Genomic DNA, 14,014 nt, shown 5'->3' with positions numbered 1-14,014 from the left:
CCTAAGAGGACTGACCTGCTGAGTAGAACCAAAAGCGCTGAGAGGTTCCTGGACCATGTGGAAGGGAGGGAACAGCTTGGGGACACAGGGGGGGAGGATGGCGATACGGATGAAGGGTGCTCCTGCTTCTCCCCTCCATGGCAGGGGAACTGTAGGCCTTTTGAGAACAGGTGTTTAAGTCACGTGGAGCCATGTAGTATGTGACACAACTACTTCCTATGACTCTCAATCTTTGGCATGACCACCTGAAGGGGTGCTGTTTGGTGATACACAGGTGGAACGTGAGTTACATCTGGGTCAATCCAGTATGAGGCGGAGATCGCAGAAGGCACCAAAACCGGACTAAAGAGACAGAAGTGACCATAGAAAGCCTGGAAAGGGCTCTGGATTCCTACGGGGCATAGAAGAAGGTCTGAGGCAAGCTTATCCAGGCTGCAAGGGCTGGGCAACCTCAGAGACTTAAGTGGATAGCTAGGTATGGATCATTATCCCCCTTCTACAGATGAAGACCTTACTCATCCAAGGCTACACAGCTGGCGGGCAGCAGGCCGGAATGAAATCCAAAGCTCACACACAGCCCTCATACTACACAGCTTCTGCCCTACCACACACCACTTAGGACTTCTGGGTGGAAACAAAAGGCAGAAAGGCCTTAAGGGCCAGCCACGGGGTGAGCCACACACAAACAGGTAAAGCAACGTAAGAGGGTGCGGAAAATGAAGTGCTGTGTGTGTGAGCCAGGCAGGGCTGAGGCTCCAACAAATGTTAAGGAAAACAAGAAAGGCATTATAGTGAAATTGAGAACAAGGAAGAGGTTCATCATTCAGGGGAGATGGCATAATGGTAACAGAGCAGAGAGAGCTTGTTACCCTCCTGTGCATTCCAGCAAGAATATTTCAACGGCAGAAGGTGGCACACACACCATTAAAAGGAGCTTGAAGCCTGAAATGGGGGGAAGCAACAGGACAGCCTGGCTGCTCTGAACACACCAAGCCTTAGATACTCCCCATGACCTGCAATCACAGAGCAGGAGGGTCAGGAGATGAGGAGGGCCCCATTTTCCTGACAGGAAATTTTATGAACTAAGGACAAACCATATTGATGACAATCATAAGCAAAATTCCCAAAAGGAAAAAAAAAATTGTGAGGATTAGCATATACCCTGGACTTAAAAGTCATTCCAATTTATCTCAGTGTTTCCCAAACTTTCTTATTCACAGTACCTCTATCATCACAGTAACTTTTTCCATGCACTCCCAGGGCAAAAGAAATCCCTGGCAATCCTGTTTACTAGGTAGTTGGGTCCCAAATATTTATGTCCTAAAAACTTAGTTGCTGTATTTTGCAAATGCACATACTTTGAAATATAAAATACTTTTATTTCGTTCTTAAAAGCCAGCTTTGCAAACATCATTAAAAAGAATGTAGTGCAATCTGATGTTGAAACCACGAACTACCCTGACCTAGTAGTTCATGTGGTGCCTCTCACTGTGTTTCCCTCGAAAATCTAAAATATCGTGCAGCACCTCCGGTGGCCACAGCGCACGTGAACCACAATACACACAGTGGAGAGTCTAGACCACGTGCTATGGGAATGCTAAGGTCAGGTTGATTTCATAGACACATAGGTCCAGGATGAGGGGCTGCATTTTCAACCAGACACCACAAAACCCGATGAGGCCCTGGAGAGGAAGGCTGGAGCCTATATCAAACAAAGATGAGGTGGAGAGGCTAAGGATGCTACACCTGGAAAACACAGACTCAGATGCAAACAGGAGCTGCCAGCAGGTCACAGAAACTAAGAGAAGTCCCTTTTAGGGGTTATTCAAGAACCAAAGGGTAGAAGTTACAGAGAAGCACAGTTCATGATGAGGAAGAATGTTCCATCTTCTGGAAAAGTAAAGCTACAGAATGGCCTGCGTTTCAAAGCTGTGTATGTTCTATTAGAAGCAAGGTCAGGGACATCATAGCAGGGGCTCCCCTCGAGGAGGGTACATTTGATTAAGTAATTGCCATAAGGCACTTCACTTCTGAGAGTTTGCCAAGTACAGTAAGAATTTAAACAGCCATATCGTTTGCATATCACCGCTTGAGGGGAAAGAATAGTAACCATAAGTATTTAAATCAAGGACAGAACCGTATCAGGGAACAGTGAGGATGAAATATCTCTGAAAAGTGAGATTTACAAAAATGTGATTTACCCTCTTTTCTAAAAATATGTCTACTTCTTTAAAAAAAGAAAAAGAAAATAGAACACAAGAAAAATAAAGGACACAACCTAGACTCCTAGAAGTCTCTTCTGAGAGGAGCAGAGTGTTGTCACAGCACTGTACATTTCCAGAGTGACTGAAACTCACCAGGGACGGAAGTGAGCCATGCTTGCCACCCTCATTTCCTGGATGCTCCTGCCACAGCCTGACCCTCCCCAAATCTCTCTCATCCCCTGAGTGTGCGGCGCTCTCCTGGTTTCCCTCCTTCTGCTGGCCCTCTGTGGGATGGGTCCTGCAGGGCTCTGTCTCAGTGGCCTGGACTTCTCACTCTGTCTGACCCTTTGACTGCCTCACCCAGTCCATGGGGGCAGTCAGGAGATTTGGGTACTCTCCCCACACAGGCTCCTCCCTCCTGAACGCCAGACCCCCTGTCCAGTAGCTTCCAGGAGCCACAGACACCTCACATCCTACTTGCTTCATGCTGAACTCGCCACCATGTCCCAGTCCTGCTCTTATCTGTGCTTTTACCACAGGAAACAACCCCCCAAGCACCCAAGCCAGACACCTCAGCATCACCTGAATTCCTCCTTTCCTTCTGATCGGGATGTGACCATTCTCTGAGGCCTCCTTAAAAATCTGTTGACTCGGTCATCTTTCGACTCCCAGGGCCCACTCTAGTGCAGGGCAGCTTGCTTTAACACCTGTGCCTCTAGCCAACCCTCCACGCTGCAGCCAGGATGACCTTCCTGAAGGATGGCTCTGACCAGGTGCCTCCTAAGCTTCCAGCCCTCCGGTGGCTTTGCATAAAGCCCCTGCTTCCAGCCCGGGTTTCTAAGGCCCTCCCGCTCTAGCTCCCACCACCCTCCTCGGCTTCCTCTCTGGACCACATCCTTTCTATTCTCTGTGCCAGACTGCGTGTTTGGCTCTCCAACAGCACCTCATCCTATCTCACTCGGCGTTTAAACGCCGTCCACTTTTGCCTGTGGGACCCTTTCCTGTCCCCTTCCCCTCCCTCCAGCTGGTCAGATCCCTGAACCTGGGCTGCCACTCCACCAGAATCACCAGTTCACACTGTCTTCTCCAGCTCTGTACCCCAGCACTTAGTGTAACCCCTGCCACAGAGCAATAGCAACCACTGTTCCCATGCACCGAATGAATGATCCTACTTAGTCAACTCCAACTGCTGTAGCAAGGATGGAAAGGCAGGAACCACGTGGGGGAACAGAAAGACACATCAGGGGCCCAGCTCTGAATGCAACTCACGTTTTTGTGAGGAATGACATGTGGGATGTACTGCAGGATCAGCTGTGCCCGTTTTCTGTCCCTGTCAAGTTCTTGGAAGAGCACGCTAGGTTTGAGATCCCTTGAGAAAAAGACATGGGTTTGGGAAATTAAAAGAAGGAAACCACCCTCTAGTGCGAGGCTGGGCAATGACACCATGTCGGCCACATGCAGCCTGCTGCCTGTTTCTGAAGAGTCGGATGGGAACGCGTCCATACTCATTCATACATGTATAGCCTATGGCTGCTTTTGTGCTACAAGAGCAGAGCTGAGTAGCTACAACAGAGACTGTCTGGTCCACAAAGCCTAACAGCGTCTGGCCCTTTACAGAGAAAGGGTGCCAGTCCCTGGTCTAGTGCCACAGCTTTGGCAGTTGCATAAAACTTGAGCTCACTGATAAAAACGTGGACATGTGCCTATGTTTGGTCATGATGGGAGGATTTCCCCCGGCCCATTACCTTCCAAAACACTGAAAAGTAGTTTTTACCCTGGTAATTCTGCTGATAAAAACTGCCTTTTAAGTCACATGTCTGTTGCTCAGCTCAGCTGAAAGACCTCTTTCCAGTCTGGATGAGAAATATATGTTAAATATAAGCTGGCTCTGTTGCCCTTAATTAATTCTAGTCATATTTGATGTAAACATCTCTTAACAGAAGTGTCCTGACAGGTGCTTCATAGGAAAAGCAGCTCTCTTTACACACATGGGCAGACAAAATACGGCAGGGGGAAAAAGTCCTCTCTGCCCTAGAACGTGAGCGCTGAGCACTGGGCAGTGTGCCAGGGCAGACTGGCTTCCATGGAGCCCTCCTCACCCCCGGAGCTCACTTTCGCAGCCAGTGGTCCTCAGGGGCGAAGCGCCGCCGGCAGTCCCGCTCGTACAGCACCATCAGCCACCCGTGGACGGACTGGAACAGCTCCAAGGTCTCGCCCTTGGCGTTCTCTGTGGGGCAAACAAACGGGAAAGTCACGCTCACAGAGGAGGTGTCAGAGCCAGAGAGCAGGGGGAGGATAGCTCTCGTCTTCTGCAGTCGTCATCAAGTCCTTGATCTCCCTTGCTCTGAATCAGACGTGGAACCAAAGGAATTAAAAGGCACCCTGGGTACATGCTAAGTGTCTGCAGGGCCTGAGTGCCTCTCAGACAAAATCACTCATGCTGCCTCCCACTAGTGTGCCATCCGAAGGGCATTTTTAGTCTAAGGAGCTTTGTCCTGAACAACTGGAGACATTTCAGGAGGTGGACTCTCATCTCAAGTGGGAACTGGCACGTGTTTTACCTTCATGGAAATCAACTGGAAGAATCAACAGGGGATTCAGGGCAAAATTAATCATCATTAACAATCCTCGACACATACGTGCAAACCCTGAAGGAAGCCTGGGAAAGCAAGACTTCTATAACCATACCACTATCTTAAGAGGTCACAGACAGAGAGTGAAGAAAGAAAACTTCCAATTATGGGAAGAAATGTGCACCTTCTATTAACTTGGATAGACAAGAGAACTAAGAATCAGTTGATGCTACAGACTCTTCGGCCTCCCTGGGTGTAGCATCGACTAAAACACAGCAGACACCTTTTATCTTACCTACAATTCCATCCCAGATCATCTTAAACACAAAGGAATTCAGGAAAGAGGAGATGGTGACGAGCTCTTCCAATTTGAATGAAATCTGTTCTTCATAAACTTCAATGTCATCAAGGATCCTAAATCAGAGAGAAAATTACTCAGAATTCCATACTGAAAAAAGGGGAAGAGAAAAAAAAGAGATCTGTATTGCTTAACGGACAAAATAAACAAGGTTGAGAAATAAGCTTTATCTTTTAGAGATACTTACTGTAAAATCTACAGAAAAAAATGATATAATATCATCAGGGGGTGGGGGGAAATGGGAGAGAGCGCCTTAGGACAAATACCTAATGCATGCGGAGCTTAAAACCTAGATTACCAGGTGACAGGTGCAGCAAACTACCATGGCACATGTATACCTACGTAAGTTCAGCATATGTATCCCAGAACTTGAAGTAAAATAAAATAAGAGAAAATGATATGACATCTAGGATTTGCTTCAAAATAATGCGTGAGAGAAGAGCAGGTGGGCGTCTGGATGGAGCAAAACTGGCTGTGAGTTGGTACTGTTGAAGCTGACAATGGGCACATGAGGGTTCATTAGATTATTCTTTCTACTTTCCATTAGGGTGAAATTGACCATAGTAAAAAATTAAAAAATACAATTAAGAAAAAATCTGTACTCTTTATTTTCTTATTCATAAGGATCTGACTGTGCCACTTTCTTAATTTACACCTGAATTTATGCCTTCCTTATTCATGCCTGACTATCAGGGAACCTTGACTGAGAGTTGGTGTTTACTGAGGAAAGCTGTCAAGTCTTATTCCATATCTAAGACAGATACTAGTGACACTTAGTAGGTACTTGGTAAGCATTTGTGAGTAAATGAATAAATGTTTGAAAGACTATATGAATAAATCAATCATTTAAGAATCTTATTCCATATCTAAGATAGATACTAGTCACACTTAGCAGGTACCTGGTAAGCATTTGTGAGTAAATGAGTGAATGTTTGAAAGAAGATATGAATAAATGAATCATTTAGGACATAGCTCTATCTGAGCATTTCCTAACGCTGCTCCATACGCTAGAATAAGATTCACTCTTGGCTTACCCCTTATCCAGAGATTAAGGAAGACTTCACCCGCAACTAGACCCCTGCTCTTGCCTCCAACTGCTCAGTGAGTTCCTCCATGATACTCAGCCAACCTGCCACCTGCATGTCCCTGTTCCTCTCCTGATAATGTCTTCCAGCCTGAACATAATTACCTGAGGTCCATTCTGTCCTATAATTCTTCACCAACCTTTTGGGAAAAGGTGGAATGAAAATAATACCAAACATACAAGGAGATGCACAAGCTTAAAAAACAAAGGAACTAAATGGGACTAGCGTTTGTTAATCTCCCACTCTGTGCCAGGCACTGCATTAAGTATTTGATGCCCTTTTCTTTCTCACTTACCCTCTATTGGATTGGAATATTCTCTCTATTCTAATAAGGAAACAGACTCAAAAAGGTTAAGAAACTTGCTCAGGGTTGGCTTGGTAATAATAAGAGCCAACAAGTATTGAACTCATCCTATGTGCCAAGGACTGTGCTAAATACTTTGGATTAATTATCTCTTTTAATCCCTACTATGTGCCTAAAAGGTACGTGCTATTGTTATTCCCATTTACAGATGAGTCAACTGAGTCTCGGAGAGGTTGGATATTTGATCCCTTGCTCAGGGTTTCTCAAGACCTACTTGGCAAGGATCTGTACCCTGGCTCTCTGACACTGAATATTCCAGGAATCTAGCCAGCACAGTGAATAAATGGCTGAGCCATGCTCTAAACCCATCGCCGGGAGACCCCCAAGCCACAGCCGGTGGTACTGACCAGCTTCCCTGAAAGGATGGGAACTTTTAGCTCCCAGGGCCCCACCCTAAAAACTGCTGAATGTTTACTGTACGCTGCTTACTTGGTAAATGCCTAGTTCTTCCGATGCCCTCCCGCACAGGTCCAAATGTTTGCAGTAATCACATTAGCAATGACTTCCTCACTGACACTGTATTTAGTCTCTCCATATTCTAGGAAAGGAATTCAGTCCCACAGCAGTCAACCTACGTGATGAGGTGCCGCGAACAGTCACAGAACAGCATCAGCATGGATAAGAGTTGCTTGGACTCTTCAGTGTCATTGTTCAGGCATTCCAAGAAGAGCTTTAACCCTCCATGGGGCCCGAGCTCACAGATAAATGCCCACAGTTTGGGCAGCAGGTCATCAAGGTAAGTGAGACCTGGAAAAAAGACAGAGAAACCCAAGCTTCAGGTTGGGACTCCACCTGGTCTATTATTTCTCCTATCCAGTAGGAAAACAAAACACTTAAACCTATTCATGAACATGTAATGTCTGTGAGAAGAAGGTGGGATTACTGAGAAAAGCATTATCACCATGAGAGTAACAATGATGAGGGCCAGTAGTTAGTGGGTGCTGACAATGTGCCAGGCACCATTCTAAGCCCTCTGTATGTACTGTTTGCTTTCCACTTTCTGGAGCCCCATATTGTCCCCATCTTATAAAGGAGGAAACTGAAGCAGAGAGGTTAATAATTGGCCCCAAATCACACAGCCTATGTGTCAGAGCCAGGAATAGAACTCAGGTCTGACTTAGCATTTATGCTTTAAATCAGGGATCAGCGATTTGTTTCGGAAAACAGTCGAAGAGTAAATATTTTTAGGCACCGTGCGCCAGAAAGTCTCTGCTGTTAAATTAAATCTAGCTGAGTTTCAGCAAAAAACAATCAATCAGGCAGGCCTAGGAAGCAGAAGAGGTTCAGACAGCTCCAGTCCATATTCTGGGCAAGCAACACTTGGGGCCAAAACCAAAGTGAGGTACAGAGACAGCTTGACTGGTTACATCTCGGCTTTGCCTTATTTGAAAATGGTCTGACTAGACAGCTGCCTGTGATTGACTGAAGCTTGGCTGCTGTGATTGGCAGCTATTTGTTACAAAAATACTGAAATCCCCTAAGTCAGACTTCTAGTCAGTTTACATACTAAGTTGGGCTGCAGTTCCTTACCTAAGGACTCAAATACGGAGGCATCCTCAGGCCAAATTTAGTTTAACACTGTTACAACTACTCAGTGCTACCTCTACAGCCCAAAAGCGGCCACAGACAATGTGTAAAGAAACAGATTCAGCTCTAACAAAAGCACGCAGTGGGCTGCATTTGGCCCCCACACGGTAGTCCACTGACTCCTGCCTTAAACCATCTTGCAGGTTCACCACCTTTGGCAAAGCTTCCCCCATCTACCTCTATTATTCTACTTATGTTGAAAGTGGAAATGCAGTGAATGACTGTGCTAGGATGCTCTGAAACACACAAAAAACGGAACCCTGAGGAAGCAAAAGGGAACACAGACGGCTTTCTAAGTTTGCTTCCTATGGCTACAAGACCTCAGACACACAGCCGCATCACTGGTAGAGTTAACATATGATAATGCAGCTACCGACTTAGAAAGGCTGGATCTGAAATGCCATGTGTCACTGAATACACAGTAAGGTGTGTTTCTCAGAAAAGCAAAGTCACCTTGTATTTGAGCCCTTATAATACCTCTCATCCTATAGGGCACTCTCTGAATTATTATTTTTTTTTTTTTTTGAGACAGAGTTTCGCTCTTGTTACCCAGGCTGGAGTGCAATGGCACGATCTCGGCTCACCGCAACCTCCGCCTCCTGGGTTCAGGCAATTCTCCTGCCTCAGCCTCCTGAGTAGCCGGGATTACAGGCACGCGCCACCATGCCCAGCTAATTTTTTGTAGTTTTAGTAGAGATGGGGTTTCACCGTGTTGACCAGGATGGTCTCGATCTCTTGACCTCGTGATCCACCTGCCTCGGCCTCCCAAAGTGCTGGGATTACAGGCGTGAGCCACCGCGCCCGGCCTGAATTATTTAGTTTTGAATAAAGAACTGTTTGGGGAAGGTATATTAGCCAGGGTTGGGAGTTGGGGAATTCCATCAGTACTACTGAAGGATGCTTAGAGGGTGAACTGAAGGAATTCTAAAGGAGGCCAAGAATTGTATCCATTTAGTGACTATGGCTCGAGGTTAGACCTCACATTTTCAAGGGTAGGAGGATGTGGTTATAAAGAAACGTTTAAGAAGCAAGACTTTCTTGATCTGTTGGTGATGACATAGGTGCCTCCTTACGACTAGTCTTTCAACTGCCCAAGTTATATCAAACACACCCAAGAATGTAAAAATCTCACAATTCAAAAACAGGTTAAAAAAGAAACAGAGGAAATAGTTACACTGTGGAGATTACAAACATAGTCCTATAGGACAAAGAAGAAAAGCAAGTGTCCTCGAGTTCTGTGCAAAGGATTCATGCAGCGTAGACTAGAATGCTCACAGCACCACACTGATTCAACAGGGGCTGCACATCAAGCGACTTAGAGATGGGGACGCTGGGCCTGACAGAGCAATAGCAGACAGACCAACAGCGGCGCCAGGGCTGTCAGATGTGTGTGAGGGGCACGAACAGATACTTCCTAAATCGTGAGTAGAAAAACAGCAGTATTTTAAAAACAAGTGTTATTTCCTATAACCTAATTTAAGATGCATAGTACTGAACAAATAGACTGAATATCAAATATATACTTTAGCTTATATTCATCCTTAAAGTGTATATTTTCAAGTTGACTAAAAAATCTATATTTGGATTCTCTCACTTGGGAAAATAGGCTTCGACGTGAGCTCATTTAAAAAGCTGGACACAAACCATAACCTCAAAATCCTCTCACTCAAGATAGATGCTGGGGTGCCCCAGGTACGGTCTTGCCCCAGGTATAGTCTCTCCTCCCCCTGCTCATCTTTGGGGAACCTGCCCGTGGCTGTAAGCCCATGGCTTTACACTCCAGCCCTCGGCTGATGGCTCCCAGAGTGTCACCTCTGCCAGCATGCCCAGCAGGCCCCTTTCCCTTGTCACTGCCACAGCACAACAGACTCCCCCACAACAGGCCCTGGTCTTCCTCAGCTCAGTGAACGGCGCTACCATCCACACAGGTGGTTGGGCCAACAAGCTGGTATCTTCTTTAAAATCTTTAGTCCTCATGCTCTCAAATCCAACCTACCAGTAAGAACCATAGCTTCTACCTCTAAAACAAATCTAAATCCTCCTGCCTTAATCTCCATTGCTACTACACTAGGCCAGTGGCTTTCAACCAGGAATGATTTTGCCTCCCAGGGGGCATCTGGCTGAATGCCAAATTTGAAGAAATGTTTGGCTGTCACAGCTTGGTGGGAAGGTACTACTGGCAACTATGAGTAGGGACCAGGGCTGCTAAACACCCCAAACACACAAAACAGCCCCTCATGACAAAGAATGGGCCAGCCCAAGACATCCATGATGCTGAGGCTGAGAAATCCTGCTGTAGCTCAAGCCAACATCATGTCTCAGCATTTTCATTTTCACAGTGCCTGTCACTATATGAAACCTCCTTTTCACTTGCTTATTTTTGGTCTCCCCACTACTAGAATACAATCTCCTCGAGAACAAAGAACTTGGCTGTCTCGTTCACCTCTGTAATCTCAATGCCTGGCACACAGGGGTGCTCTATAAACATTTGAAGAATGGATAAACAAGTGTGAAAGAGAAGCAGTGATTTATGATTTTAAAAAATGTAAAATGCAGGAGAGAAGTTCTTAATCCTTCATGTAATAAAAGGCTTTCACGGTTTACAAAGGCCTTTGGTACTTGTAAGACCAATTCATAACAACAATTGTTGTTATGACCATGTTATAACACAGAGAGGACTTTCCTCCATGTTAAGCTAAAAAGGAAAATGTTGGGCATATCCATGTGATGAGATACTATGCAGTCAATAAAAATGAGGTACTTGTGACACGGTAAAACGATTATTGGAAAGGGAAGGATAGTGTTACATATGTTGATTTAAACATATTTTATATGTGCAGTACACTCAGGCACAGTTTGGACTGTGGAATTAGAAGTGGTTTTCTTTTTTTTTTTGGCAACCCTATCTTTTTTGTTTCTTTACTCAGAAAACATAATCTTTTTTTAAACAAATAGCTCTGGGCATGGAAAAACTTTTTAAAAGTAAATTGTGCTTCATAATTAAAGTAAGAGTCACAAAACAGGAATGAAATGGAAGTGCTATGATTGAGGTTAGCATGAGCAATTTAACTGAGGTGTACCAACCTCTAAGACGAACGGCTCAAAAACACCCTCCTTCAGAATCTATTTTCTGAGTCAAAAAAGCCAGAAAAAAATATTGACTTTTGTTAAGACAAACTGCCTGCCAAATGTGAGAGGTGAAGATGCCGTGGGGACCGCGAACCTGTGAGTATCTGTAGCCGGATCTGTGTAAGAGTTGTCAGCGAAGTCTGGTAGAGGACACAGATGTTGCAAACCTTCTGGACTTCTGCAGAATCGACCCGTTTACCCCCGACAGGCCTGAGAATATTCCGGACTGATGCCGACTTTTGAAAAGCACGCTTTAGGAGACCTGGCAAAGAGAAAAGAAGAAATGTGAGCAGAAGCTCAGCCATCTGCCAAATCCCACCATGGAAAAGGAAGACCATTTCAGTAAAGCTCTAAATGTACAGCCAGGGCCAGACAGTGGGGCAACTCATTCAATTCATTTCTTTGGGATAATTTAGAAAAACATTAACAATAGGTTTTTAGGTATAACCCAAAGATCTCTTCAGAATATCCAAAAATTTCTGAGAATAAGCCAGGCATATTCAAATCTTACATGGGATTCTTATACCAAAAAATCACCCAATTTCAAAACCCACAAAGGTAAAAATTCAGAGGACTGTATTAGGAGAAGAGGGGCAAAGGCAGGGACCCTGGCTGCATCTCCATTTTCCGTGCCTTTAGAGGGAAGTAAAGTGTGATAACCTCTCGTTGTGACACCTGGTTTTGAAGGATATTTCACCTGTTTTCAACCTTCCCATTGATATCCTGCTGGAGTTACATTTGCTGAGCCCATGCTCACTGCTAGCTACGAGACACTGAGTAGCAGAACAGACATCCTGAACCTAAAAACCTGCCACAAGCAGATAACACTGTCAAATTATGTGTTAGTAGTGTTTCCATACTTTTTATCAGTGTGCCATAAGAACCTTCCCACAGAACCCATTACTAACCCCGCAATAGGAAAGCCACTAAACAGCTACCCCTGCCTGTGGTTCAGTGAGTGGCTCCTTTACAAGGAATCCACATGGGAGATTTATTTTCTCAAGAACTCAGAAAAGCTCTACTTCTAAGAATTAGAAGAAAGCATCTACAGATTCCTTTTCATGTTGGTTTCTGAAAGTTCACAGGGAGCCACAGTGGCCCTAATGGAACATATATATGTGGATATGCTTTTATGGCCCAATCTTGATTTTGTTCCCCTATTTCTACATACCCAGTCCTCGTTTTCTATTCCTATGGATCTTCTGTTTTGCTATATATGAACTTAGTAACCTAGGAAGCCTCAAAGTTGTTGTGGAACAAGCTAGAGGCCAGGTGTGGCAGCTCATGCATGTCAAGCCAGCACTCTGGCAGGCTGAGGTAGGAGGATTGCTTGAGGTCAGGAATTTGAGACAAATTTGGGCAACATGGGAAGGCCATCTCTACAAAAATTTAAAAGAAAATAAATTAGCCAGGCATGGCAGTGCCCGCCTATAATAGCTGTAGTCCCAGCTATCATACTTGGGAGGCTGATGCAGGAGGATCACCTGAGCCTAGGAGTTGGAGGCTGTAGTGAGCTATGATCCTGCCACTGCACTATAGCCTGGGCGACAGTGAGATCCTGTCTCTAACAATAAGAACTACAACAACAACAAAAAAAAGTTAGAGCATTCCACAAACAGAGTGCACATCCACACAGCAAGAATTAGGAGCTGTACTTCAGCCAAGCAGAGCTACAGGGTCAGGCCTGCTCCTGCCACTCACTCTTCACTGGGAGCACATTCTGGGGGGATGCTGGATGCCTGTGGGCCGGCTCCTGGCTCTCCAGCAGCTTCTTGCTCAGGATGTCACAGAAGAAGATCCGGATCAGAGGTACCCCCCACAGGAACTGCAGTTGTTTGGTGATCAAGTGCATTGACTCGTTAAGGCTACGAAAGAGCAGAGGACACCGGGCCTGTCAGTTCCATCTGATGCAGGGCCAGGGCCAGCCCACACAGCTCCTAACAGCCTTCTGCTGGGAGCTGTAACTAGGACCTGGCACTCAACACGGCAAAGAAGATTACAAAAATAAAAAGCGGAACTAACAAATCATTGCTGAGGGTCTGGTTTGTTGAGGGCACCGACTCTTCATCTTGTCTGCTTTCCCCAGGTCCCCAGGCTCCATGAGTCACACTCTTCTTGAAGACACTCACTACCACCCAGTTGACAAAAACAACCTTGTACCTGCTGCTCTGCCTCCCCACTCACAGCTGGCCTGCAAGTGGTGGGGGGCCAAATCTAGACGACACGGCAGCCTCCTCAGTGTTTCCTTGACTTCCAGGGCTTCCTTGCCGGACTCCACACTGCACTCAGCACCCCTCAAATTCTTCAAATCTGCTGTCACCTTCCTGCTCAAGAAGGTGAGGTGACACCCCTACTGGTTCCCACACTCATCACCATATTGTTAATAGCCGCCACTCCTAAGCACGGCCAGGCCTGCTGGTAGGTGCTTTACATGCATTATCTGATTCAATACTTCCAGAAAGGCCTATCAAAGGGACTTCGAAAGTTATCCCCACATTTCAGACGAGGAAAGCGAGGTAAGGCAAGTCGTCCAAGTCCCTCCAAGAAGAGGAAGTGGAGTGGAGAGCAGGCTGCCCGTGAAGGTGCTGCTCTGCCTCACTCATCTCCCACAGCCTCCCGACTCTCAGCCCCTTCACCCCATCCTCTTCAGGCTGAGGTGCCACGCTGGGGCAGGCTGTTCCCTAGCAATGAGTCTTTTTAACTAGACAGGACCC

The 14,014-nt window shown here is 45.8% G+C and overlaps 1 protein-coding gene across 11 annotated transcripts in view; it reads right to left on the bottom strand.

Annotated features, from left to right (window-relative positions):
* UBE3B (ubiquitin protein ligase E3B) overlaps window positions 1-14,014 on the bottom strand; it is a 60,340-nt gene that overhangs the window by 24,095 nt on the left and 22,231 nt on the right. For all 11 annotated transcript variants that reach the window (XM_032300944.1, XM_032300922.1, XM_032300909.1 and 8 more), the window contains 6 exons: window positions 13,002-13,165; window positions 11,395-11,562; window positions 7,160-7,331; window positions 5,073-5,191; window positions 4,317-4,431; window positions 3,474-3,573 (listed from right to left, as the gene is read on the bottom strand). In XM_032300944.1, the coding sequence (XP_032156835.1) occupies window positions 3,474-3,573; window positions 4,317-4,431; window positions 5,073-5,191; window positions 7,160-7,331; window positions 11,395-11,562; window positions 13,002-13,165 (838 nt within the window). The remainder of the gene's footprint in view (window positions 1-3,473; window positions 3,574-4,316; window positions 4,432-5,072; window positions 5,192-7,159; window positions 7,332-11,394; window positions 11,563-13,001; window positions 13,166-14,014) is intronic.

The sequence above is a fragment of the Sapajus apella genome, unplaced genomic scaffold, assembly GCF_009761245.1.
Source record: "Sapajus apella isolate SASKATOON/1434 unplaced genomic scaffold, GSC_monkey_1.0 scaffold2, whole genome shotgun sequence".
Classification (NCBI taxonomy): Eukaryota; Metazoa; Chordata; class Mammalia; order Primates; family Cebidae; genus Sapajus; species Sapajus apella.
This window is presented reverse-complemented; position numbering and strand designations above follow the sequence as displayed.